The following is a 23,832-nucleotide window of genomic DNA, read 5'->3' as shown; positions in this document are numbered from 1 at the left end:
AGTAGGTAAGCATGGTGCACATTATCTTGCACGTATTTTGAATTTTTTACACATCTAATTGCTAAATGTTATATATATGTATACAAACGGTTTTTTTCTCTTCGTTAACTTAAGCCAACTTTACACGTGTTTGGCCAGCAATGCCTTACACTCGCCTCGCCTCCTTTCCTTACGGGGACGAGGGGGTGGGGGTGAATGGTTAATACAATGATACCCCATTAATAAAAAAAAATGAATCAGGATAACTAAATTAATTAAAGCTCGATAGTCAATTAATTATTCATGTATTTTTCCAGTGAAATAATCGACAAACTAAAATAATAAAATGTGTATTAAATAGCATTTATTTCTATTTTGCAGTGGGAACAGAGCACAAGGTAAGGTTATCTTTTTATTTTTTCCTTATTCCATACCGGTATTTAATATTATTTCAATTGGTACGGATATCTGCATTATACTGTAATTATTATTAATTGATAATTCAGTATACGAAAAATTGTCGTAGGTACGTCTAGAAGTATTTTAGTACCAAAGCTGGAGCAACATATGATGATGATGGAATGATCGTGCCCAATGGTTAATAATCGTCTGACGTATGTATTGTACATACGGAGAAAGCCACCAATGGATATGGCCGTATTAAAATTCTCCACGTAGTATTTGTCCAACAAACATTTGGTCAAAGGTTACTCCGAATCATAACGACACTATTGTTTAGTAATCACTTTTCTTTCTTACAGACACCTTCCATGTTATGAATGAACTTTCAGTGAAACGATATAGGCCTGCCACTGCTAAACACTGTGATAGGAGTTACGGTTACCACACAGGTAATCAAACGGTTAAGCAATAAATCAAAAGAGTAAGTTGATTCTTTTTATTTTTACATTTGAATGTTTTGTAGGAGAGCACTGTATTGTCTGTAGACTATTTTTTTTTGTTATTTATAAACTCTGAAACACATATTAATAATGCAGATACTATGATACTTTAATAGTTTATAAATGTCTACACTTATAATAATATGAGGCATGAAATCCTAAATCCAGCGTTAAAATGTTAAACTGGGTAATCAGCATAAAAATGTGGCTGTATTCTATATTCCAGTACAGAGAAGCCGTATATACACACCTTTACTCATATCTTTGACAATAGTAAGTCAACAGTAAATGACCCATCACTTTAAAGCCTTAATGTGGGGTATAAAGGCCAACTCAGACAGCGTCGTACAATGCAGCCCCCGACGCGATTTGTTGTCGCGTCGGGTCTGTATGAGTTAAACGCAGACGCGATGGTGTGCGTCGGGGGCAGTCGCGTCGTAGAATATTAAACATGTTTAATATTTCTCACGACGGCTTAAGACTGTCCCCGACGATAAATCGGGTCGGGATGCATCGGCCGACGCTGTCTGAGTTGGCCTTAAGAATATATATTATTACATTTATTGGTCACTCATTTAAAAACGATAAAAAAGTAATAATAACATTACGACTCCTAAACACAGGCCTAGGTGTATTGTGGACTATCTATTGGGAGCCATCAAGGAAAGAAATACAGAAAATTCCTAAATGGAAAAGAGCCACTATCATGAATTGAGTCGAGAGGGGGAAAATCATTTAATTTTTTTTAGTGCAATTTAAATAATTTACAGTAGGCCTAGTCCCCTGCCGGTTAATGCGATGATTTATCTTGCCCAAGTAATTAGGCAAAAACAAGTCCAATATTCGTCTGCAGCTGGAGAAATATAGATAAGATATTTACCTTCCAAGATAATGAATGTAAAATAATCAATAGATGGACTTCAGTGTACAGGATATTTTACATTGCACATATAATCGTTGTGCAATTCAAATATTAGTATTCACCTGCTGGGTTATATATAATCAGATAAATCAGCTTTCCCAGTACACATCTGTTGGAAATTGCTTTTGCTGTTGATGGTTCAAAGACGAGCCCAATATATCTGTGTGCAGATTGCCTACCAACCCCACGGAGTTGTGTTAATTTTTGTCCAGTGAAGTGAATTTTTTTTTTTTTCTAAACTAAAAACAACTTCCCAGTTATTTTTATCTTAAGTTTATATATTTTTTTTAAAGGAAAATCACATCATGACTGAGGATTTATCAAACACCATTTGGAATGGAATCTACAAATTTGTAACATGGTTGCGTCGAAAGAATATAAGAAATCCTGATACAGCAGAAGAAGATGACATTGGTCCAATTGAGCCTGCGATATACGGTGAAAGTTTAATTCCACAACGGAAATCCCAACCACTGTTGATGGAGCTGAGAAGGTACTACCGTGATTATGTAGCCATCCCAGTTGACAAGCGAAATAGGGCTTTTGAGGTCGTAGAAGATATTAAAAACTCTCTCCAGAAGTTCGTACAAGATGAAAGCAAGACAAATTACACTTTTGGCGACATTATGCCGCAAGGCAGTAGTTATGAAGGACTAAAAGTTATGGAACCAGATGAGTTTGATCTCTTACTGCCACTGATGTTAAAAAATAGTAATTGGGAATATAGTAAATATCAATCATCCGGATATGTTTTCATCACCAAAATACAAGGTTATATTTTCAATACTAAAACCCCATATGATAACGCCATTGTCAATGATGTCTACTTGAGTCCTATTGTGATAAAAAGAAAGATGCAGTCGATAGTAAAAAGAGCAGTAGATAATATGGTTTTCCCAAACGTCCAACGTGTTACTCTACGAGAAAGTGGTCCTGCGCTGACACTAGAAGTGCTGTATGATGGCTCACAACGAATGAGCATCGATGTTGTTCCATCTATTAACATCGGGAACAAATTGGTTGTTGCAAAGCGGCATCCTGATAGTGATCAGTATCAGAGCAGAACTGACCACAACATGCTCAATAACCTCTGGCGGGTGAGTTTTTCAGAAAACGAAAAAGCTATTATCAGAGAAATGGACGGTATGTACGAATGTCGTCGGACTTGTTTAAAGATCCTCAAGACGATTCAATTGAGGAAGGGGTCCTCTCAACTTGGAATGCTCTCGTCGTATCACCTTAAGACATGTATGCTGCATCTCAACGCCGATAGAAGCATTGGGTCCTGGCACCAGGACAACCTCGACGATTGTTTCAAAGACCTTCTAATGATACTGATTCAGTTCCTAAATGACGGAAAAATGTCAAGCTTCTTTGATCCTAACATAGATCTGTTTTCAACTAACAATACAATTCAATTACAGAATATCAGAGGTTGGCTGGAAAGAATAATTAAGTCAGATGATAAAATTATTAATGAAATGTTGTAGTAAAGGTGAGTATTATTTACACATGTATTGTCTTCGTATCTACAAGACAAGACAACATTTACATCACTGATTCCAAAATTTGTAAATCGTATATAATTCATGTTTATTTCAACAATGTTCTTTGTTTCATTCTGGTTTTTTGTTAAATACGTTATTAAAGGAAGTAAAATGTTTTAAGGTTCTTCTTTGGTAAAAAGCTGATTATTTGGAACACTAATTATTAAAAAACAAGCCAACAATAGAAAGCAAAATATATAGAAACATAGAGTTTATTGCATTAAGAACCATTAACCATAGTACCATTTATAGTAGGTGTATTAGACGTCAGGTGAGTGTGGGATAATGCACACAAATGCAAGTAAATATTAAAGGCAGTTGATCGAAACAACACTAAATCAAGCAATTTTGATGAAAGGTGGGGACATTTATTAGAAACAATGCATAAAAGACAATTATCTTTCAAAAATATTTGAAGTTTAAAAAACTGCTTTTCTAAATTCTAAATTTTGCTTACGTTTAGAATAGATTACGATGACACAACACACTGTACATGCGTACAATTCCTATTTTACATTTGTAGCAGACGATGGGTGAGAAGGCCTATAGAGTCTGCAGAGGACGAGTAATCACAGTAAATCATTGTACTGAGCCGAACGCTGAAGACCCCAGTTTAAACCGGGCCAACAGCATCGGGTTTAAATTGGTGTTGGATCGCTCGGCTCCTTGAATAACCCTCAATATGAGCATTGTATCTGTATTCACTGACACTACGCCGTGGCTGCCGATATGGGGTTTTAAGGACCCAGCCAGAATTCGCAATTCGTTTTACCTAGGCCAAAATTACTCTTATCGGACAAGGTGCTATCAACCATTGGTTATCTGTCAACACACTGTACTCAGCATGCGTGTCAAATAAAATGAACTGAAATAACCCACATTCCATTTTACAGTATACACAAAAAGTGCTAAAATGTTGAAACAAATATTGTTATTGTATTGAACATAGTCTGTTACCAAAAGACTATACCACTATCATGAAAGCCTGTTGGTATTGTATATTCTTTATTTAGATGTTTGTAAACCAATAAAAACTGTTAGTTGTAGCAGTATTTGAAGTTGAAAAAAAAAAAAAAATTAATAAATTATTTTAAAGATTCACAGATTCTTTATGTTTTATAATCATACTAACAATATTGCGTAATGCCTGCAATGTGTTTGATTCTGGAAATAAGTCCACAAAACTTGATCCTTCTTCTAAACTTTGTGATAGCTGGGGATCTAATGGAATACAACCTGAAAAATAATTTAAAATGAAAGATTTATCAACAAAATTATAAATTTAGCTACAACATTTTACGTGATTTGATACCGTGCGGAGGGAAGAATTGTTTGCTATTTTTTTGGGATATTGGAAAAGATATTGGCAAATAAAAAGTAGTCTATTGTGACAATGTGATATGCAATGTAAACATTTGGAAACATATTTCAGTATGTATAAATGCATTCACCAAAATGTTATCGAGAGGTTATCTTATTGCATTCAGTGTGTTTCATCCAGTGGTTGTTAAATGTCTATAAAGCCTGGCTGTCCAGACTATCAAATTTTATTGGACAAAAAATGTGACATGCCTAAATATGGTCATGATGACATCACATCATGACCATATATAGGCACATCATGACCATATATAGGCACATCATGACCATATATATATAGGCACATCAAGACTACATGGGCATACAAATGTTTTTTGTCAAAGAAAATTGATAAACTGGACAGAGCTTTAGTCTTTATATTGAACATACCTCACAACTGAGGTGTTACTGTTTAGAAATAGTAATATTAATAAATGTAATGCAAGAAGTTACCTAAGAATGGAACACTGCACTGTTTTGCTAATGCCTCTCCACCTCCTTTGGAAAACACATTACTGCATTCCTAAAAAACAGAATATGAACTGTTTAGCATTTCATAATCATCATCAACCTCACCACCACAATAACATTCATCACTCTTTATCACCATTTCTATCACTACCATTGTCATCACAATCATCACCGTAATCAACAACACCACAACCATCATTATCATCATAAAAACTACCTCTATTGTAATTGTTATCATCATTTATTTATTTATTTATCCATCTATTTACCCATCTAATATGTACTAGCGGTTCATCATATCCTCATTGAAAAGGAATTGCCTCGCAAGCTGTGTCGCTTTGCGCTCTTTACGAAACTGCGGCAGTGTAAATTTCCAGTACGTATAAAAACAAAGCGGAAAAATTGTAATTTCAGGTTTGAAACATACTTTCTGGTATATTTACATAAATTTACCACATGAATTCAGATTAAAGTTTTGATATACACATAAAACATACAAAATTAGAATGGTAATTTAAATGTGTCAATGAATTTAATGTCATATTTGAGGTGACATTCAGACATTCTCACTTACTGCACAGTGAGGACAAACAAATCCACTCATGTTTTCCACAATGCCAAGTATAGGTATTTTAGTCTTCCGGCAAAATGTAATTTCTCTCCTAACATCGCCAATTGCTACACCCTGGAAAGAAAAGATCAAATTGCATACTATTACTAAGTTCATATGAAATATTACACCATCTGAAATTAACAAGAAAATTTAACAAAAGCTATTGTTAATTATAAAGAAGAAACCCTCGTTGTTCAGCTTTAGAAAACAAAGTAATGGCCAAGTAAACATGACCTTTCAATTATTTTGCTCTGTATCTACAGCTTGCAAGAAAGCAAGACACAAAAAATACCTATAGTATTATTTTCACCAACCTGAGGAGTTGTTACTAAGACAGCACCCTCTGGCTTTAATTCCTGTAAGTTTTCAATTACTGTGATATGTTCGTCAGAAGTTCCTGTAAAAATATAATAAAATGTGGAAATAAGCATAGACCTGTGTAATATTTGTCAGTGGAACAACAAAACAACAAATTTGTAGTGGTATTATTATTACAATCATTTTTTGTGGTGTTGGTGTTGCAGCATTTGTTGTTCTTGCTGGAGCCGGTGGTGTTGCTTGTAGTGGGGGTGGAGTGCTGCTGTTGCTGATTCTATTGTTGGCATTGCTGTTGATGGTGGTAGTGCTGTTTGTTATTTGGTATTTATATAGCATCCATGCCTTTACGTTACAAAGTGCTTTGTAACGTAGTGCTGCCATATTGGCACAGGAGCAGTCAACCCCACCAGGTACCACTTTATACTCCTGAGTGGAGAGAAGCAACGCAGATAAAGTGCCTTCCTCAAGGACACAAGCAAAGTGCACAGCAAGAGATTGAAACCCCAACCTCGTGGTTAGAAAACCAAACCATTCCCGCTGCGCAAAAACCGCTCCCGCTTAACTGGAGATAATTATGCTACTGCTCCTGATGCTTTCACTGTTGTTGCTAATATATTTGATTTAATATTTAATATTGCATTTTTTAAATAGTAAATAATATAGTGACAATAATAATATAACAAATATAGATGGGTGGAATAGCTAATGGGAGCCAACAAAGAACACAAAAAATAATGAATGCAAAAAAGGGGTAATGTTTTACAATCCACATACACTTCAGTGGTAAAATTCTCACCTGGAGGTGTATCTATAATGAGGTAATCCAGCTTGCCCCAGTACACATCTGTTAGGAATTGCTTAATCATTGCTGTTGATAAATTAAGAGAGCAACAGCATTAGTTGACAAAACTGATAGTAGCTGGTGTGTGCGCTGAACCGTGGAGATCCTTTAAGACCTTTGATACCAGTTCAATTCCATCTGCTGCTCTTTTTGCCTTACAGATAGAGGGCGGTGACACAAGCTGAAATAGCGCAAGATAAGAGGTTTAAGCTGTCGGTCATGTGTGCAATACTTTTTCACATGATAAAGAACATGGAACATAAGAAAAAAGCTTGGAATTGTCTGCCAGTGTAAGAAAGGTTAAAACAATATTATGGCGTGTTTAACTTTGAAACTCCTTGCACCATAGGCTAAGAGTTGATATGTTACCAGATGTTATTGCAAGTTGAGAGGCTAAGCTGACAGAGCTCAGGTGGTAGAGCACCTATACATTCATAGTCTTGACTTAGGATCCTATTAAACTTACTTGTACTGTATATTTATCTATTTATCAGAATCGTAGGATATTTAAAGCAAGAGTGACATATAAAGGTGACATACCATTCTTTTTCGGTCCCCTCCACACAACAGCCTCATCTTTGTCACCTAGGAGGAAGCCAATTGACATCACACTAAGTTGTTGCTCTGCATCTGCATACACAGGCACCCACCTGGAATATGCTAATTATTAATGCTTACAATACCATATAAATTACTGCAATAACTGGATTAACAATAATAATATTAAAGACTATGATCTGGTAGTAAAATAAATTATTGCAATAATATTGATAAATATTGATAATAATGATACATACTAACATAAGATGATTATTGAAGTGACAATCTGAATAATTGATTTATTAATGAACTGACGAGGGCTGAACGATGTCTGATTACCGTTTAATGTTTTTCATTGATTTATTACTTGTTTCATGAGTGTTTAAATGTGACTATAAGCAACATGTTTAACTCATGAATCACTCCTGCACGCGCTTTGTGCAACTTACCCTGCAGAACACTGATGTACATCTTTGTCTTGGACATTCAGCATCCTAGGTATGCTAGGCCCACATAGGTCAACATCTAATATTCCAACCTGAAAAATAAAAATACAGGGCATATTCCTTATCAAGACATTGGAATGTAAGCTCGTATTTTGCAGTACTTATCTATCATTAGTTTGCAATTTCATAGCCATCTTTCTGCTCTTTCATAATTTAATGATAATTTAGACATGATTTCAGAAAGTTCAGTTGTGGTCTCCTGTTCAAACTCCAGTCTCACTTATATTGAAACCACTACAATTAAAAAGATTTCTGTTGAAGATTTTGCAATTTTATTACAGTAAATTTGATTGTAACAAGTTTTTCAAAGCAGTCAGAGTGTGGCAATAATGCATAATACATGTGTTCTTTGGTAAATGTTATAAATTATTATCATCTTTAATTAACACCAATGGAGGTGGATCTCATACCAAAGTTACTTTCTTGTAAATGTGTATTTATAAATAAAATAAACATGTTATAAAAGCCATATAAAGGGATGGTGCAGGAGTTTGGGGAGACCATTTCTTGTTCTATTAGACTATTAATCAAATTAGCAGTTTTGATGGTCAAAATACCCTCCTATCCCCACTTTATATTATTTATAAATATAAAGAACCAACCTTTTTTCCAGCTTTACATAAAGTCAGTGCCAGTTGTGTTGTGACTGTACTTTTACCAACACCACCTTTGCCAGATAGCACTAAGATCACATGCTCAATGTTTTCGAGTCCACTAGTTGGAGTAGTTTGATTCATCTGAGGAAGAAGAATGCATTGATAGAAACCAGTTAAGAACATTATTCCAACAATGAAGCTAAAATAAACCTCACTTGCTTTTTAATGTAGTTTCTTGGATAGACAAATTTTGATGTAAACATCAAGAATAACCACGAAAGTCTGAAAGAGTCTGATTTCCAGCGGGGACCTTCTGGTGGGCAGTACACCAGGAGCCCATCCCCTACTCTTTTCCAAAGAGTGTAGACCCTACTGTGTTCTTAATGTGCACATGGGCCATAAAGCACACAGGACCAATGGCTTAAACATCTCATCCGAAAGATGGTGCGCTACCGTAACTTGTATTTCAGCCCTCCAGCTGAAATATAAGGTGAGCAACGATGGGAATTGAAACAGATCTCCACAGTTCAGTGACCCCCACAATGGCTACAACCAGTGCAGCCCACTGAGCTAAGCTGCTCTCGAGCTTCTGATGAAATCTATTATAATATGATTGCTGCCAGATTTAGACTAAGATTTAGAGGCCACAGTGGTACAGTTGTACAGTACGTGATTACAGTATGTACAGTATCTTCTAGGTCTTAGGTTGGCAAAGTGCGGCTCAACAGCAATTTTGTTGTGGCATTCAAAAATAAATGAAAACCCAATACGTGTGCCTTGCCTACCATCTTTGGCTAGAAAACTCCTGGTTTTTATGACCAAATGCCGTACATCTGAAAAATATAACATAAAAAAATTACCATAAAATGGTATAAAAATGTGTACAGTAATGTTTTGCAAGAAAATTTAAAACATCATTTTTTAATAAATGTCCCCTCTAGCTATACTGTAGAGCCTCATCTGGAATAAATGGCCCTCGAAAAAATGCCCCCCCCCCACCTTAATGACTGTAAACAAATCTAATGAAAGCAACGTCGTTCTTAACATTCTATTAACGCCAAATTAATCAGAATTCCAACACGCTGATTGGTCGACGTGGCTTTACCCCTACCTTAAAAATAACTCACTTAGTGCACTGCATCTCGGCGTAAGCATATACTAGCCACTTTCTATTTATTATATTAATCTCCTGTAGAATTATATTCTTTCTAACCTGGTTGCGATAATAGGCCTAGGCCTAGTCCTTTTTATCAAGCAACAACACATTATTATAGGACTAGGTTGTACTGTAGAAGGCCTAGCCTAGGCCCTAGTAGTAGGCCAAGCGCCTCACTCACTGTCACCGCTAACTAAGCTCATGGGCCTAGGCCCTGCTGGGCCTAGTACTACTAGTAAGTAGTAGGTAGGGCCCCTAGGCTATACCGGCAAGTTCGGCTAGGGCCTGTAGGCTGTATGTAGGCCTAGCCTACATCCTCTTCTATGATGCCAGGCCGTAGCTGTCCTGTAACATGTAAACCATGACTCGGCGTAGTACTAGTAAGAAGGTGATCTGTAAGAAGTAGGCATTGAGCTACTTCAACTACTGATCATCATTAAGTTACTAACCAAGGCCTAGGAGGGTCAGGCTAAGTCCTATCAGCCGTCACGCTCTTGACACTCATGTCTCGCATGCCACCACCCTCAGGTACTGTTGTTTTCTCATTATGGACAGCGCCACCAACGAGAATCCGAAAAAAGTGAAATCGAGTATGGGACGCCAATTAAATTATGTATGGCGCGGACTAAGCGCATTAAAGAGTGAGAAACCCACAATTAGGGCCTGGAACCCAGTCTAACTCAGCAGCAGCTCTCAGTCCATCATGTTTAGTGAAACTGTATTGACTGCCGAAATAGTACAAGTTGACGCGAATTAGCATATACCTTAGTTGACACAAAATGATGTGATAGAGTGGCGCAGTCGAGCCTTTGCTATTTCGTGCAAACTTTGTCTATTTCGCGTTAACTTTGGCTATTTCACATCAAATTTGTCTATTTCGTGTTAACTGTTACATGTTAACTTTGGCTATTTTGCGTCAACTTTGGCTATTTTGCATTATTTCACATCAACTTTGGTTATTTCATGATAACTTTGGCTATTTCGCTTTAGGTTTTTATATAAAGTTCATAGCATTTCTTAAAAGCTACTGTGGAATAAGATTTTTTGACAATTTGCACATCAAGAATCTACCATGCATACAGTAGGCCTACCACTGTATTTAAAGTTAAAATTTAAAGTTTATCTTATAAAACTTTTGCTTTGTTAACTGTTTTTATATTTGATAAATGTTTTTCATCTGATCTGTCAGATGAAAAACATAAAATATACATGAATTTCATTTGTTTAATGAACTTGTAAACATATGACGAAATGACAAATACAAAAAATCTTGAATCTTGAATACAGGCATATAATTTTAATTGTGAAAACTCAAATATTACTAAGAAAACAAGAAAACATAGCCTAAAAAACAGGGTATTCATTTTGTTGTTCCTGGGTTGTATAGACTCTCATGCATACACTGTAGTATAATTTAGTAAAATAAGATCATTAAAAAGAAAATTTAAGATGATGCAATAACCTAGTAAACATATTTCTTGACCATTACATAATAACAATACTAAGATTAAGATATCCAGTTTAGTAGATACAATAATTTTTTTGTTTATAAAACTGTAATAAAAATAAACAATTTAATCAAAATAAATAAGGCTTATACATGAATATATGAATAATATGAAAAATAATAATAATAATTTGTGCATTAACACCAAAGTACAATTTAAAGTACCAACTTGCACATTTAAGCACCAATATAATATTTATAAAAAGGTTATAGAGAAATATTATATTTAGTTTGAGATGATCAAGTTAAAAATTTAATTTTAAATTTAAGGTAAGTTTAAAAGAGAACATATGATTTTAAGATAAGCATATGTCGCCTTTCTGACTTGATCAACACAACTACATTAGTTGGTGACATCGCTCATTTCATGCTTTTCCGATCATCACGTAACTTACACAGAGTGCTTATGTCCCTTCTAAACTGTACCCATGCAACGCTACCATAATTGGATAGTAATAATAATAATATATTAGGCATATTATTATACATTCCTCTTTATTTTACTCTGTGTATATAATACAGCAGCTGTATAATTTAACCGATGAAAACATTTTTTTTTTTAGAAAAGAGGAATAAAATACAAATAAAATATTACACTATGTATCACATGAAGCTGAAAGCAGGGGTCCAAAGTTGTGAAAGTCAAATTCCTGCAGAATTTGTCGTGCAGAACAGGCAGAGGTTTGCGACGAGTGTACAAGCAAAAACGCATGTACAAGTACATGCATGACAAATACATGCATGTACACATTTATCGCCATGTTTGATATAAAAACAAAGAGGCTTGGGCAGGTTTAGGGCACTATTAATAACATTTACTGCCTAGAATGTTTAATAAATCTTATGTCTGCCTTATTTAATGCATAAGAATGGAAAAATGTAGCTTAGCATAAGCCCTAATTGTGAAAATCTCTTAAAATCCTTTAGAAATCCAAGAGAAATTCAAATTCTGGGAGAAAATATGGAATTTCCGGGAAACCGGGAGATGAACCAAAAATTGCTGGAAGCAATTTAGGAGACTTGGGAGGACTGAGAATACAACCAAATCTTGATACCATGTCTTGTTATTAATCACTGGCAATGTTTTATTGTTTACTTATTTGAGATATACCTTTTGGGTAATTGAAAAGGTTATTTTTTAAATATATATACCTAAAAAAGTTTAAAACAAAAAATAATGTATTTAAGCAAACATTCACATGAACTTACACTTAGGTGTAAGAATGACTATTACTATTAAGCTCTATCCAGACTATCACATTATATTTGAAAAAACCATGTGACATGCCTAAATATGGTCATCATGACATCACATCATGACCATATATGGACATACTGTCAATGATAATCTACAGCCACTTTACACTGTATGATTTTTTTGTAAAGTTGCAAGCACAAACCCCCGACAATAAGGGGCATCGACGCAATGTTTTTCTTTCACATAGCCCATGTTAGGCGAGACTTTTTTATACCTTGTTTCGCGAACCTGCCAATATTGATGGTTTCAAATAAAAATAAAAGTTTATTTTTGGCCAATTAGCGCACCCACCGCCACAAAAAGGAAATTTCAGGAAAAAAAATAGTTTCTCTGTATTTTTATTACGCCCGCTGCTGGCATTAAAACTTGAAAAATAAGATACCTGTATGTATATTCTTCCTAATTATATAAGTTCAAAGGATTCAACTATCCTATTACTATAAAATTGTATTTTTATTTTCTCCTCCGTCTGGATGTTTTTGGAAAACCTTTATTTTTTTCGCCCTCCTCTGACGATTTCTAAAAGAATAAGTTCACAAAACGAGGTACAGCATAAAAGCGTCTTGCCTTAAATAATGCATTATTTGAGCTGCTGTAGCATGCATTACAAACATTTGACCAGAGGCATTGTAGCACCTTCTTTCATCCAGTCCAACTTGAATCATATTTGTAACGCTGTGGTATTGTGTACTTCCATAAGCATATTGTTGAAAATTGTCAATTATCAAGATTCAATAATGCAATGGTTAAGTTGGGGTACCATGTATTACAGTCCCATATCCATTGGCATGCTGTGGCAAAGCCCAGTTTGCATGTTCAGGCACAGCAGAGCAGTCAATGTTGGTATACTTAAGAAGTACTTCACACAGGTGTAACTTAGCAATGACCATAATTACTATTAAACTGTACGACGTACATTAGGATGATGTATCTTGCATTACAAACTCCTGCAATATATTGAGGACATGGTTTGCATCTTCAGACATAGCAGAGCAGTCTATGTTGGTGTGCTTAAGAAGTACTTCACAGTTACCACACTTCCGTAAGAATATGAAGGCCCTACAACAACAAAAATCACAAAGAATAATATAAATAATAATAATAAGCATGATACAACAAGGAACAGTGGTAAACAGATAAACTATAAAATTGTTGGATTTTTTTAAACAACATTGTAATAATAAGTATATAAACTGGTAGAGCGTAGCAACAGTGCCTGATGATACCGTGTAATACTTTGACATGTTTATGACAGAATTTTTGAAAATATAGGATTGAAAAATTTTATCTATTATATATTAACAATACACTGCATAAATAATTTATACATCAAAACTAACTATAGCTTATAGTTTCAAAGAAATGGCAGCCCTTAGTTACAAGTTATTTTCAGGTTGAACTTTGGCCTGAAAATGTTCAGCAAGCGATAGAATCTTATTGTTTAGAGACAATAATAAACTGTCTTGGGCATTGGAGGAGCTGCAGCTGGGTGGTTGACACAGGGCCGAAGCTTCCCCCCAAAATTAGAGAGAAGAAAAGAAAAGAAAGAATGGTGGGGAGAGAAAAGAAAATTGTATGCAAAGTGTACATGATTCCTTCATGAAAGTTGTAATGTGTTTACTGGTATTGACTTTATGTTACAATCGGCTATACTACTTCCCCCTTTATTCAACAACAATTGGAAAAACTTCCGTACCTATAAAGGGCGTAATGATCAGACTCGGCTTGTCGCACTAAACGTTTCAAAAGGTTCATATCTTGTATGACTCTGAGCTTATAACTCTCGATCACTTGACGACTGTATGCTGGTTTGTCGTTAGGCCCATCTAAGAGCGTATGCATCCATTCTTGACAGAAATCGTTTTGAACTGAAATAAAGATGTAATGTTAGTGTTAGCTGTTTTCCAAAAACCGAAAGGTCCACTGATTAATCTCAGATAATACATACTCCAAGTTTAGAAATGCAAGCCATTGAGTGGGGATTTGATATATTTCGACATTAATTATGTCATCATCAGGAATAAAAAATTACCCATATTAGCAAGCTTATATGCACAAGTACCAAAAATGTGTGACTAATCAAAACATTACCCATAGTAGTGACATAGCTATGAATAAACTAAAGATCAAAGCATTCCTACTACACCCTTTGCTTAACAATGAGCTGAAAGCTTCAAAGGAGCTTTCTTTGTTTTTGTAGGTAGCTTTGATCAGTAGGGTAGGAATGCTTTGATCTTTACTCTATTCATAGCCATTAAAAGTACTAATTAACTAAAATGATAATTAGCAAACCTGAATTTTGAAATGTAATGACATCTCCCTTAATACACATCTTTACTACATTCTCTGACTTTACTTCAAATAGCTTAGAGCCGGACTCATCAAAGTCTATGAGGCTAGGCTCAGACGAAGTGTCCTGCTGTCCACCATCTCGGTTATTAGCTTGTTGGAGAAGATCAGACAAGCTACAGCAATGCATGAATCTGCAATAAACAAAATCATATAAAGAAGTAGGAAACTTTGATATCTTGTATTAATAATGAAATTATATTTATTAAATAAATTCATTGGATCTGATAACAAGTGAGTGTAAGTGTGTGTGATATTGTGACAGTTATATTTGTTTCACACATATTTTACTACAAAACTTTTAAACTGGTTATAATAATAATATGTTAGAAGTATTTAATGCAAGCCAACAAGGCTTCTAAGCACTTAACATTATTACCTCCAGACAATGGATAAAGCACATACTGTATGAAGCAATTATTCAACTCCCTGGGGCAGCTGTTATCAGCGCGTTTTGTGTTTGAATCTATCATGTAAATTATTTTTTGTTATAACTTTTAATTAGAAGGTAATAAGTTTCTTAAATATAAAAACCATTTTATTGTTCTAGTTTATAAGCACATACAGTATTATATACTTAACCATTTATATTGAATTATCAACAAATATCTTCAATGAATAGCTTACTTTATAATCTCTGACTTGGTAACACTATCATCACTTTCAACCTCCAGCTTTGAATTTGAGATTGCCTGAAATATAAGGAAGATAATTGCATAACCTTCAACAGAATGGGCTTATTCGACTGGTTCATTTCGTTGAGTACGAATTTTCGTTGAGTATTATTTTCATTCGACTGGTTCTTTAAATAGACTTCGTTGACAACGAAAATTAACGTAAACCAGAGTGCGTTAATCTGCATTAAGTTATTCACTTGACCAAAACAAACATGGCCAATTGGTGAGTTTATAAACAACATTTGTGTTAATAACTTAGATTAAATTTCATTAAATAAAAGTTATAATATTTACCCACATAGAGTCAAAAAATAATTGTAGGCTAACAGAATTAAAAAACTGGATGAAAATATTTTTTTTAACGAAAAACCCATACTACCACAAGTTGAAGCATTCTTGATTACGCAAAGTGTATCGCAGTAACTATACAGCTATTTTGTTTTGTCGAATATTTACAAGTTTTCTATTCGACTGGTCGTCTTCGTTGAGTAGGATTTTACCGCTGCGCAGGTGGGCGTGGTTTAACGAAGAACGACCAGTCAAATACGGCCAATGTCTGGTGTACATTATGAGAGCATTTAACAGACATGGAAATACACAGGTGTTTGATTAGTTGTATAAAAGCATGAGTGAGTTGAGCATGCTCTCAATATGCTACAAATTCTAGCATATCTCAGCAGAATCCTTCCTGCTCAAGGGCTTGCTGAATGTTATAGATCCACCAAGCCTCATATAAACTAAAAGCAAACAATTATTTATTTAGGTAATTTCAATGAGTTATTAGATTTAAACTGAAATTTAGACCAAAAAAAAAAACAAAAAACAAACAAACTTTAAAAAAAAATTGGTTTTGCATATACAGCAGCCATTTTTCTGGCAACAAATATCTATTTTCAACTTAAAACATCTGAAGATTATTGAAAAGTTGTTTTTTATTAAAAGTTGACACATACAGGTATGTGATTAACTTAAATATATAATTCAAATTTATCTAAATTTTTGTTGGGAGACTGAATGTCTTGAATCCAATATGTTAAAATATAAACAAATACGAATACAATTAGCCCTCCAATTAGAGATAACCCTTGGGACCTGAAAATTTTAGGTGGTCTCGGGGTTGGTCTCCAATAAGAGGGCTAGCTTTGTGTTACAAGGTTGAAGATTGTTATTTGGGTCTTTGGAAAAGTGGAGGGGTATCGGAATAGGGAGGTCTCGAATTGGAGGTTGCACTGTAACAAATATTAATAACAAAATTATGCACTACAGTCATGGAATTCGCAATGTCTTTGCGAGCATACAGAGCTAGATTTTAATATGCTAAAGTTTGTACAAGAAACAAGGATACTTTATATTCTACGATCAATCAATGTATAGTTGAACCTGGCAAAAAGAAATAATGTAGTGTATGATAAAAATTAATAATGACAAGCTGACTAAAGTGCAGGTCAAAGAACTTTTACTCAGCACTTCTTCTGATTAAAATTTACACAATTCTTATGCATCATTCATCGACTAATACTCAATAATCAGAGAGTGCAAATGTTGTTAGTTGTTCAATGAAGCCTTATCCAAACTATCAAATTTTCTTTGAAAAAAACCGTATGTATACCCATATATAGCCATGATGTGCCTATATATGGTCATGATGTGATGTCATCATGACCATATTTAGGCATGTCACAAGTTTTTTGTCAAATAAAATGTTATAGACTCAGGGTCCCGAGTTGGAAGGAATATTTTCCAGGGAATCTGGTTAAATGAGCTTTCATAATTTTATTTTGTTGTGCATGATGATTACCCTTCTGCACTGACTTCCGTGAAACAATTAATATTAAAGTAGTAAAAATATGCAAATGTCATGAATTTGTGTGAGATGAGTTATTTTCCGGGAGATTATTGCTTGCTTGTGGGAGTGCGGGTGGCCATCCTGATTTCTGGGAGACTACCACAACTTCCGGGTGACTTGGGACTCCTGTAGTCATTATAAAGCATTAATTAGTAGTAAATATGGTAGCAAAGTTCTCAAATGTTAAATAAGTACAGTATCTGTATTCCTGATTGATGCCCAGATGGTACAGTATTCTCTAGATAAGTGTGGTATCCATGCATTCACACAGTGTGTAAAAGGTCAACAAAGTACACTCTATACAAGAGTCAAGCACATGTCAAAGTACAATAAATTTAACACACAGTGAAGATTGCAACATGGATTTATGTAACAATTATTACATTGCATATTGAATCCCGAAGATTGGTGTATATAAAGGTACTGTACTGTAGGCAATTAAACAATAACTTGCAGCGTGACTCTTCTGGGTGACTGTGACAGCCATTTTGTTTAATTGCAGACATGCAACAAATAGCAGTTTAGTAAATTTTAAAACCACTATCGTACATTATTATTTTCTTTTTATTCAGATTTAGGTACTAGGGCCAAGTATAACGCCAAACAGTGAACAGGGAGTGGAGGTGTTTTGGTCGTGAGAAAAATTACTTTTACCCTGACAGGAATTGATCCCAGGACCCTGGGAATGAAAATCAAGCATCTTAATTAACCACAAAGCTATTCAACTCCACTCCATAAAAACCTATACGAAATAAGTCTACAGTGTATATATTTTAAACAAATGAAAGTTTTATTTTCGTAAAGTTTAATACATTATTTGAAACTTTTGTGTTACCTCATGTAGAAGAATTGAAAGTTGTTTGTTTAATTTGTTGATACACCTTGTTATATATTGCACTGATTCTTGATGCCACCTGGATAGGTACACCTGTACTTGGTTCACCTCTTTCATCTGTCAAAAAGTAAAGTAAAGCAACCTAAAAGCATATAATGGGTAACTAAAATATTTAGGATGAGTTGCAGAGTCAGAGGTGCTGAATGGAGAATGAGGAAAGGGGGGTGGGGGTGAATTGGGCAACAAAATTCAAACCAATTAAATTCTTGCAATAGTAGACTCTCCAAGCGATGTTTATGAGCCCCTTGTGGATAGGCTCCCATTACAATTCATAATATGGATAAAGTTTAATTTTTTTTATGTGACCTTTACCAAGCAATGACTTGAATCGATTATAGACTTTGCTATTACAACATAATTTGATATAGTGCTCTGCTTTTGTTGTTTTTCAGAAGTAAATAATGAATAGCAATACGTAAGCAACTCCTCATTAAAAAGAACGTCATTAATACAACAGCATATAATTGACTTACGCTGTTTGTGTAGTAATTTAAGTTACCCTTTACACAGAGTCCATTTGATTTGCTCATTCTAGCTTCCTCTGTTAACATGACAACATAGTTCAGCAAACTAATTTCTCATGGGACTACTCGGAATGAAGCAGTCAACGTAAATCTACCAAACATAAACAGTTGCTTACAAATGAAACAAACATCACTAAGACGTATCATGTCCAGATCCCATAGGCATACATCAAAGGTTTATTGGAGAAACTAACCATCATATATAAAGAACATGGCATTTATTTGCACTAAACCTTTTAACACAGCAAGATCCTTTCTAGAGTAGTTCAATATCCTAAAAATAACACTCCTCAACTGCACATTTCCGTAGCAATATATTAACATTTGCTGCCTGCAATGTCCATCAACATTCATGTGTGAGACCTCCAGAAATAACATCACTAAGAGGCTAAAGTGACAGCAATTATATGAAAAGGTAACTGGAATTACTATTACTACACACTTTAAATTAAATAATTTCCAATGGCAAAGTATTATAACACACATAGTATATATATAATTACTTGGTAATGACTACGCAATAATTAAAAGAGAGTAACCATTGGAACGGAAAGGCATAACCAACTGTGAGCAAGAAAGTGTGATCTTTCCAAAACTACAAGATTTTTTCATTTGAATTGGAGAATTTAAAGTTATGTAGTACATGAATCAAGAGAATTGAATATATATTTAAGAAAGTTTGCAAAGTACTGTAATCAAAAGTAGATTATACACATTCTTACCTCACTATCCAACATAGGAAGTAAGTCCTCGCTATAGGAATCTAGGTCTACACGAAATGTGAAAAAAAATTAAGTAATAACAACCAGTAAACTAAAGAAGGGATAGAGCATAAATATGTATGAGTAGGAGTACAGGAGTGTGCACTCCATGCAGTTTTTGGAATTATCTGTGCCAAATTGAAGGTCTGTGAAAAAGGTTAACATGTGATGTAAAAAATGACTCATGGCGACATATGATACTTTAAAGCTACATTAAGAACCAAAATATCAATGCCACGGTTACACAGTTAAAGTGATGGATAAAATATCAAAGACTACAACCAGTCACAGTGTATAAATGTCATCAATTTTCTCTTGTTTAGTCTCAAGAGTTGAAAGTAAAATGGTGTTCGTGTCAACACAGCAATTTCTAGATTCCCTCATAAGTTCTACCGTATGTACAACTTCATGAAATTGAAAGCTATAAATAGAAACAGGTAGGTAGGTAAGTGTATAATCTGCAGATGGGTGGATGGACTGATGGATCAATTGATTGATGGATGGATGGATGAATCGATTGTCAGGCAAATGGAAGGATCAAAGCAAATAGAAATACGAATCAATAAATATATAGATGAACAGAAACAGGCTGATAAAAACCAGTATTTATTTATATTTATTTTTTCTTTACTGTATAAGGCAAGAATTTTTTGTACCTTTTCTAGTGAACCCTACACACTGCCAAAAATGGTGATAACATTTTATATTTCGCCAGCTAGCACACCCTCCGCCACAAAAAAAATTATGATGGTTTCAGTATCCCAATACTGCAGGTTGGGTGCTGGCTTGGAGTTCTTCTTTCCTTATTTTTGAATTTACATCTGTTCACATTGAGACCCTAGTATTTTGCACAATACAAATGTTTAACCTTTAACCTTTACTTGTGTATTAATTGGTAAGTGGTATAAAAAATACAAAAACAACATGTTTGAGTGATGACATAATCAAAGGATATAAATCTAGACTCTCTTCTGGAGCTGCTAGGAAACAAACTACATACTCTTCTGACGTGTACATCGATGACACATCATCAGTCACATGATCATCATTCGCTTGTCTTAAATGATAATAATAGCACTGTAGGCTCTCATCTCTGCTAAAAGAAAACAAAACAAAAATCAATGTTGTGTAATTAAAACACAGATGAAATGGTTGTTTTTTAGGTTCTTAACTTTTAAGACGTGGAATTGTTTGTCCGCTATTTGCTTATATTTTCTGGCAAGGCATTTAACAATCTCTCTAATCAGGTGTACCAGGTATAATGTGGATGTTCTATTATATTGAACTGTAGGCCTATGCATTACTAGAACTTGTCTTCCAAGACAGCAGAGGTCTAACTGTAAAGTAATTACATAGATGATACCACACGGATGATACCTAAAAAACTATCTCAAATTTGTGTGGAAAATAAGGTGCGCAGAATAGTAATTACTGCATTCATTGATTAAATTAATGTATACTTTCCTGCAAAATCTGCGCAGAAATCGGTGATTATTATTCGAAATGCGTGAATAGATTTCTAGGCCAAATTTTGGCACGGAGGATATATTCTTATTTTACTGTCTGGCATAGTGTATGATAAAATAGGAGTATATTTGGTGTGAAGGAAGGTCTTACCCTAGATCTATATCAGTGACATCTCCAATTCCACTGAAGACAGTTCCCTTTGATAGCCTTGTTGCTATGAATCCTCTTAATGTCGTCTCAAGCTCTGCTTTTAAGTTAGTTGTTATTACAGAGAGACTGTAAAAAAGTATTGAAAATTTGACAATAGTGTTGTTTTACAGCGAATAAAATCTAGAAAAAGCGTAACAATGAAATATTGCAGACCTCACCTGAAATCACTGTTGAATCTTGCTTCCCTTTGTAAAAAGTCTGATACTTCTTTCTCTTTCTCATCTGAGACAGTTGAGCCCCCATTTCCTGTTGTTGACCTGCATTTAATGAAAAGTACTAGATGATGGCTGGCCTAGGAATGCAAAATAATCAGAAATACGCCTAGGCCTAGGTCGGACAGGGACCTTGGCCACCTGGCAGGGCTACCCTGGCTGCCGGCGGCCTAGATACCTAGGGTCAGCCCAGCGCCAAGGCAAAGCAAATGCCTAGCTCTAGCACTTCATCTTACAGAAAGTAAACGCTAGATTTACCTATTTGTATGGTACGTATATAGAGCAAAATACCGACTTTCCGTTTCAGTCATTATGAATATGAAACACGGTTAAATATACAATTCATTTCAATATTCTGATACTGTACATAAAAAAGTACTGCCGTGTCAACTCAAAACATAATTGTCTCTTCACCTATGGCGCGCCAAAAGGGCAACTTTGAAACACAGTCGATGTACAGGTGTTTCAAAGTTGCCCTATTGGCGTGCCATATTCGCCGGTCTTCTACCATCGTATGGCTGTCTCTTATACACATCTAGATGTGTATAAGAGACAGGTACTGTACTGTAGGCAATTAAACAATAACTTGCAGTGTGACTCTTCTGGGTGAGGATTTGTTAGCAGTGAATTTGATTGTGGGATGAGCCGAATTAATGTTCAATAGGAACGTATCCAAACTATCTTCACCATGGGTCCAAATCATGAAGATATCATCGATGTAACGAAACCAAACATCTGGTTTCTTGGGCTGTAGGGACAGGAAATTGGCCTCAAATTGTCCCATAAATAAGTTAGCAAAAGATATATATATATATATATATATAATATCTTAAGAATACCACAATAATTTTCAAAAACTCAATACCATATAGGCAAGGCCTAATGAACTATATTATCAAAACTCGGTATATAACAGACATGATAAGATAGTATAATACATACACCAGATAAGAAAGTATAATACATACTCCAAGTATTGAAATACACGCCATCGTGTTGGGATTCAATTTTTCGACATTAATTATGTCCTGATGATGACATAATTAATGTCGAAATATTGAATCCCAACACGATGGCGTGTATTTCAATACTTGGATTATGTATTATACTTTCTTATCTGAGATTGATCAGTGGACCTTTCGGTTTTATACATACATTAAATTAACATGTAAAATTTGCTTGTTGAAAGAGGGCGTGTCCCATTTTATATGCAACGCCTCCTTGATTTTTCTTTGGCTGGCTGTTGAAGCGGAACACAGTGTACACGGAAGCAATCCCCGTTGCATGAGGTTTTACATTGGGATGAGCTATTAAAATGTTAAAAAATGTGCGAGTTCCTGTCCGTGGTCATTGTGTTCGATCGTTAACTGTTTCGTTAAAGCATTGGCATAAAAACAAGTTTGTAATGATTTAAATATCAAATTAGTTTTTTCTTTATTTAAAATTAGAAATATGTTTTTTCTTTGAAAGATCCTGTCCCTAGTGGTCTACATTCTAACGTTGTGTATAAATTCATTATATATATATTATGCTTATGTATGGAGTAGGCCTATTTCGTAACTTAAAACAAGGCATCCGGCGTGTTTTAAGGTCGCTTACTTTCAGCATTACTATCTTGTTTTGGTTTATGTAAATAAAACTGTTATAAACGCAACTCTCTCATAACATCCGTATTAAAATTCATGGTACCATTTCAGGAGAACCGTCGCTTCCTTCACAGAGGATATGCAATGGAAGGAAGCATCATTGCTGTACTACAACTCTGCTGCTTATTGTGACGTCAAAACATCTCAACACTTTCACCTATCATCCTAAACTTCCACTCCATTTAATACCAATTTTTATTCAGAATATAATATATTTTAAATCAACGATAAATGACGTTTTTTTTTCATTTATTTACCATCTTGCAGTTATTTATAACCCGTTAGTGTGCATTTATTGGGAAAATATGCATAATGCATTTATTGGGATAATAGGTCTCCCGTGGTTTCCCTCCCGTCACCAGAGCCTCATTAGCCTACTAGTTATCTCAGATTTTAAGGCTACACTAGTTTTCCAGTTTGTACGGCGCCGCGAGCAGAGACCAAGAGATGGATATACGTGCGCCTAATAAGATTATTATTATTATTATTATTATTATTATTATTATTATTATTATTATTATTATTATTATTATTATTATTATTATTATTATTATTATTATTATTATTATTATTATTATTATTATTCTTCATTCAGTGTTTGATTTTAAATACTGTTTTAGCACTGAACTTCTATAATATCAACTCTGGAGAATAATTCTTACGTCATAGGATTGAGACCAAGAACTTTTCGTGAACAATGCCAGGAATATGCGCATGTGTTGTCACACAA

At 34.7% G+C, this 23,832-nt stretch overlaps 3 protein-coding genes across 4 annotated transcripts; 1 reads left to right on the top strand and 2 right to left on the bottom strand.

The window, feature by feature from the left end:
* The first annotated feature begins 370 nt into the window (after window positions 1–370).
* On the top strand, window positions 371–3,472 carry LOC117102447 (mitochondrial dynamics protein MID51-like). The gene is made up of 2 exons (XM_033242711.1): window positions 371–862; window positions 2,097–3,472. The coding sequence occupies exon 2, from the start codon at window positions 2,109–2,111 to the stop codon at window positions 3,291–3,293; it is 1,185 nt and encodes a 394-aa protein (XP_033098602.1). The 5' UTR covers window positions 371–862; window positions 2,097–2,108; the 3' UTR covers window positions 3,294–3,472.
* A 215-nt stretch (window positions 3,473–3,687) lies between these two features.
* Window positions 3,688–10,310, bottom strand: LOC117102446 (cytosolic Fe-S cluster assembly factor NUBP2 homolog). Its single transcript, XM_033242710.1, has 10 exons — window positions 10,200–10,310; window positions 9,380–9,427; window positions 8,601–8,735; window positions 7,942–8,030; window positions 7,493–7,602; window positions 6,908–6,979; window positions 6,108–6,190; window positions 5,755–5,865; window positions 5,163–5,232; window positions 3,688–4,586 (listed from the first exon to the last, which is right to left on the bottom strand). The coding sequence occupies exons 2-10, from the start codon at window positions 9,380–9,382 to the stop codon at window positions 4,441–4,443; spliced, it is 819 nt and encodes a 272-aa protein (XP_033098601.1). The 5' UTR covers window positions 9,383–9,427; window positions 10,200–10,310; the 3' UTR covers window positions 3,688–4,440.
* Window positions 10,311–11,729: 1,419 nt separating this feature from the next.
* On the bottom strand, window positions 11,730–21,865 carry LOC117102445 (protein Njmu-R1-like). 2 transcript variants are annotated; one of them, XM_033242708.1, is made up of 10 exons: window positions 21,715–21,865; window positions 21,403–21,501; window positions 21,185–21,310; window positions 20,523–20,663; window positions 19,529–19,586; window positions 18,223–18,339; window positions 15,492–15,556; window positions 14,808–14,998; window positions 14,212–14,383; window positions 11,730–13,574 (listed from the first exon to the last, which is right to left on the bottom strand). In XM_033242708.1, the coding sequence occupies exons 1-10, from the start codon at window positions 21,765–21,767 to the stop codon at window positions 13,433–13,435; spliced, it is 1,164 nt and encodes a 387-aa protein (XP_033098599.1). In that variant the 5' UTR covers window positions 21,768–21,865; the 3' UTR covers window positions 11,730–13,432. The 2 variants fall into 2 exon arrangements, with proteins under 2 accessions (XP_033098599.1, XP_033098600.1); XM_033242709.1 differs by having other exon boundaries at window positions 20,523–20,660.
* Between the last annotated feature and the right edge of the window lie 1,967 nt (window positions 21,866–23,832).

This window comes from Anneissia japonica, unplaced genomic scaffold (assembly GCF_011630105.1).
Source record: "Anneissia japonica isolate Jap-2015-1 unplaced genomic scaffold, ASM1163010v1 scaffold284695_len391863_cov200, whole genome shotgun sequence".
Classification (NCBI taxonomy): domain Eukaryota; kingdom Metazoa; phylum Echinodermata; class Crinoidea; order Comatulida; family Comatulidae; genus Anneissia; species Anneissia japonica.
This window is presented reverse-complemented; position numbering and strand designations above follow the sequence as displayed.

Excerpts from the sequence above, each read along its gene's own strand:
- LOC117102446 (XM_033242710.1), bottom strand. Across the intron at positions 5,866-6,107 it reads TCTTAGTAACAACTCCTCAG|GGTGTAGCAATTGGCGATGT; the intron begins GTTGGTGAAAAT and ends TTTTCTTTCCAG. Across the intron at positions 4,587-5,162 it reads GTGCAGTGTTCCATTCTTAG|GTTGTATTCCATTAGATCCC; the intron begins GTAACTTCTTGC and ends ATTATTTTTCAG.
- LOC117102445 (XM_033242708.1), bottom strand. The coding sequence starts at position 21,767 with ATGACTGAAACGGAAAGTCGGTATTTTGCTCTATATACGTACCATACA. Across the intron at positions 21,502-21,714 it reads TATACGTACCATACAAATAG|GTCAACAACAGGAAATGGGG; the intron begins GTAAATCTAGCG and ends CATTAAATGCAG. Across the intron at positions 18,340-19,528 it reads TTCCTATGTTGGATAGTGAG|ATGAAAGAGGTGAACCAAGT; the intron begins GTAAGAATGTGT and ends ACTTTTTGACAG.
- LOC117102447 (XM_033242711.1), top strand. The coding sequence starts at position 2,109 with ATGACTGAGGATTTATCAAACACCATTTGGAATGGAATCTACAAATTT.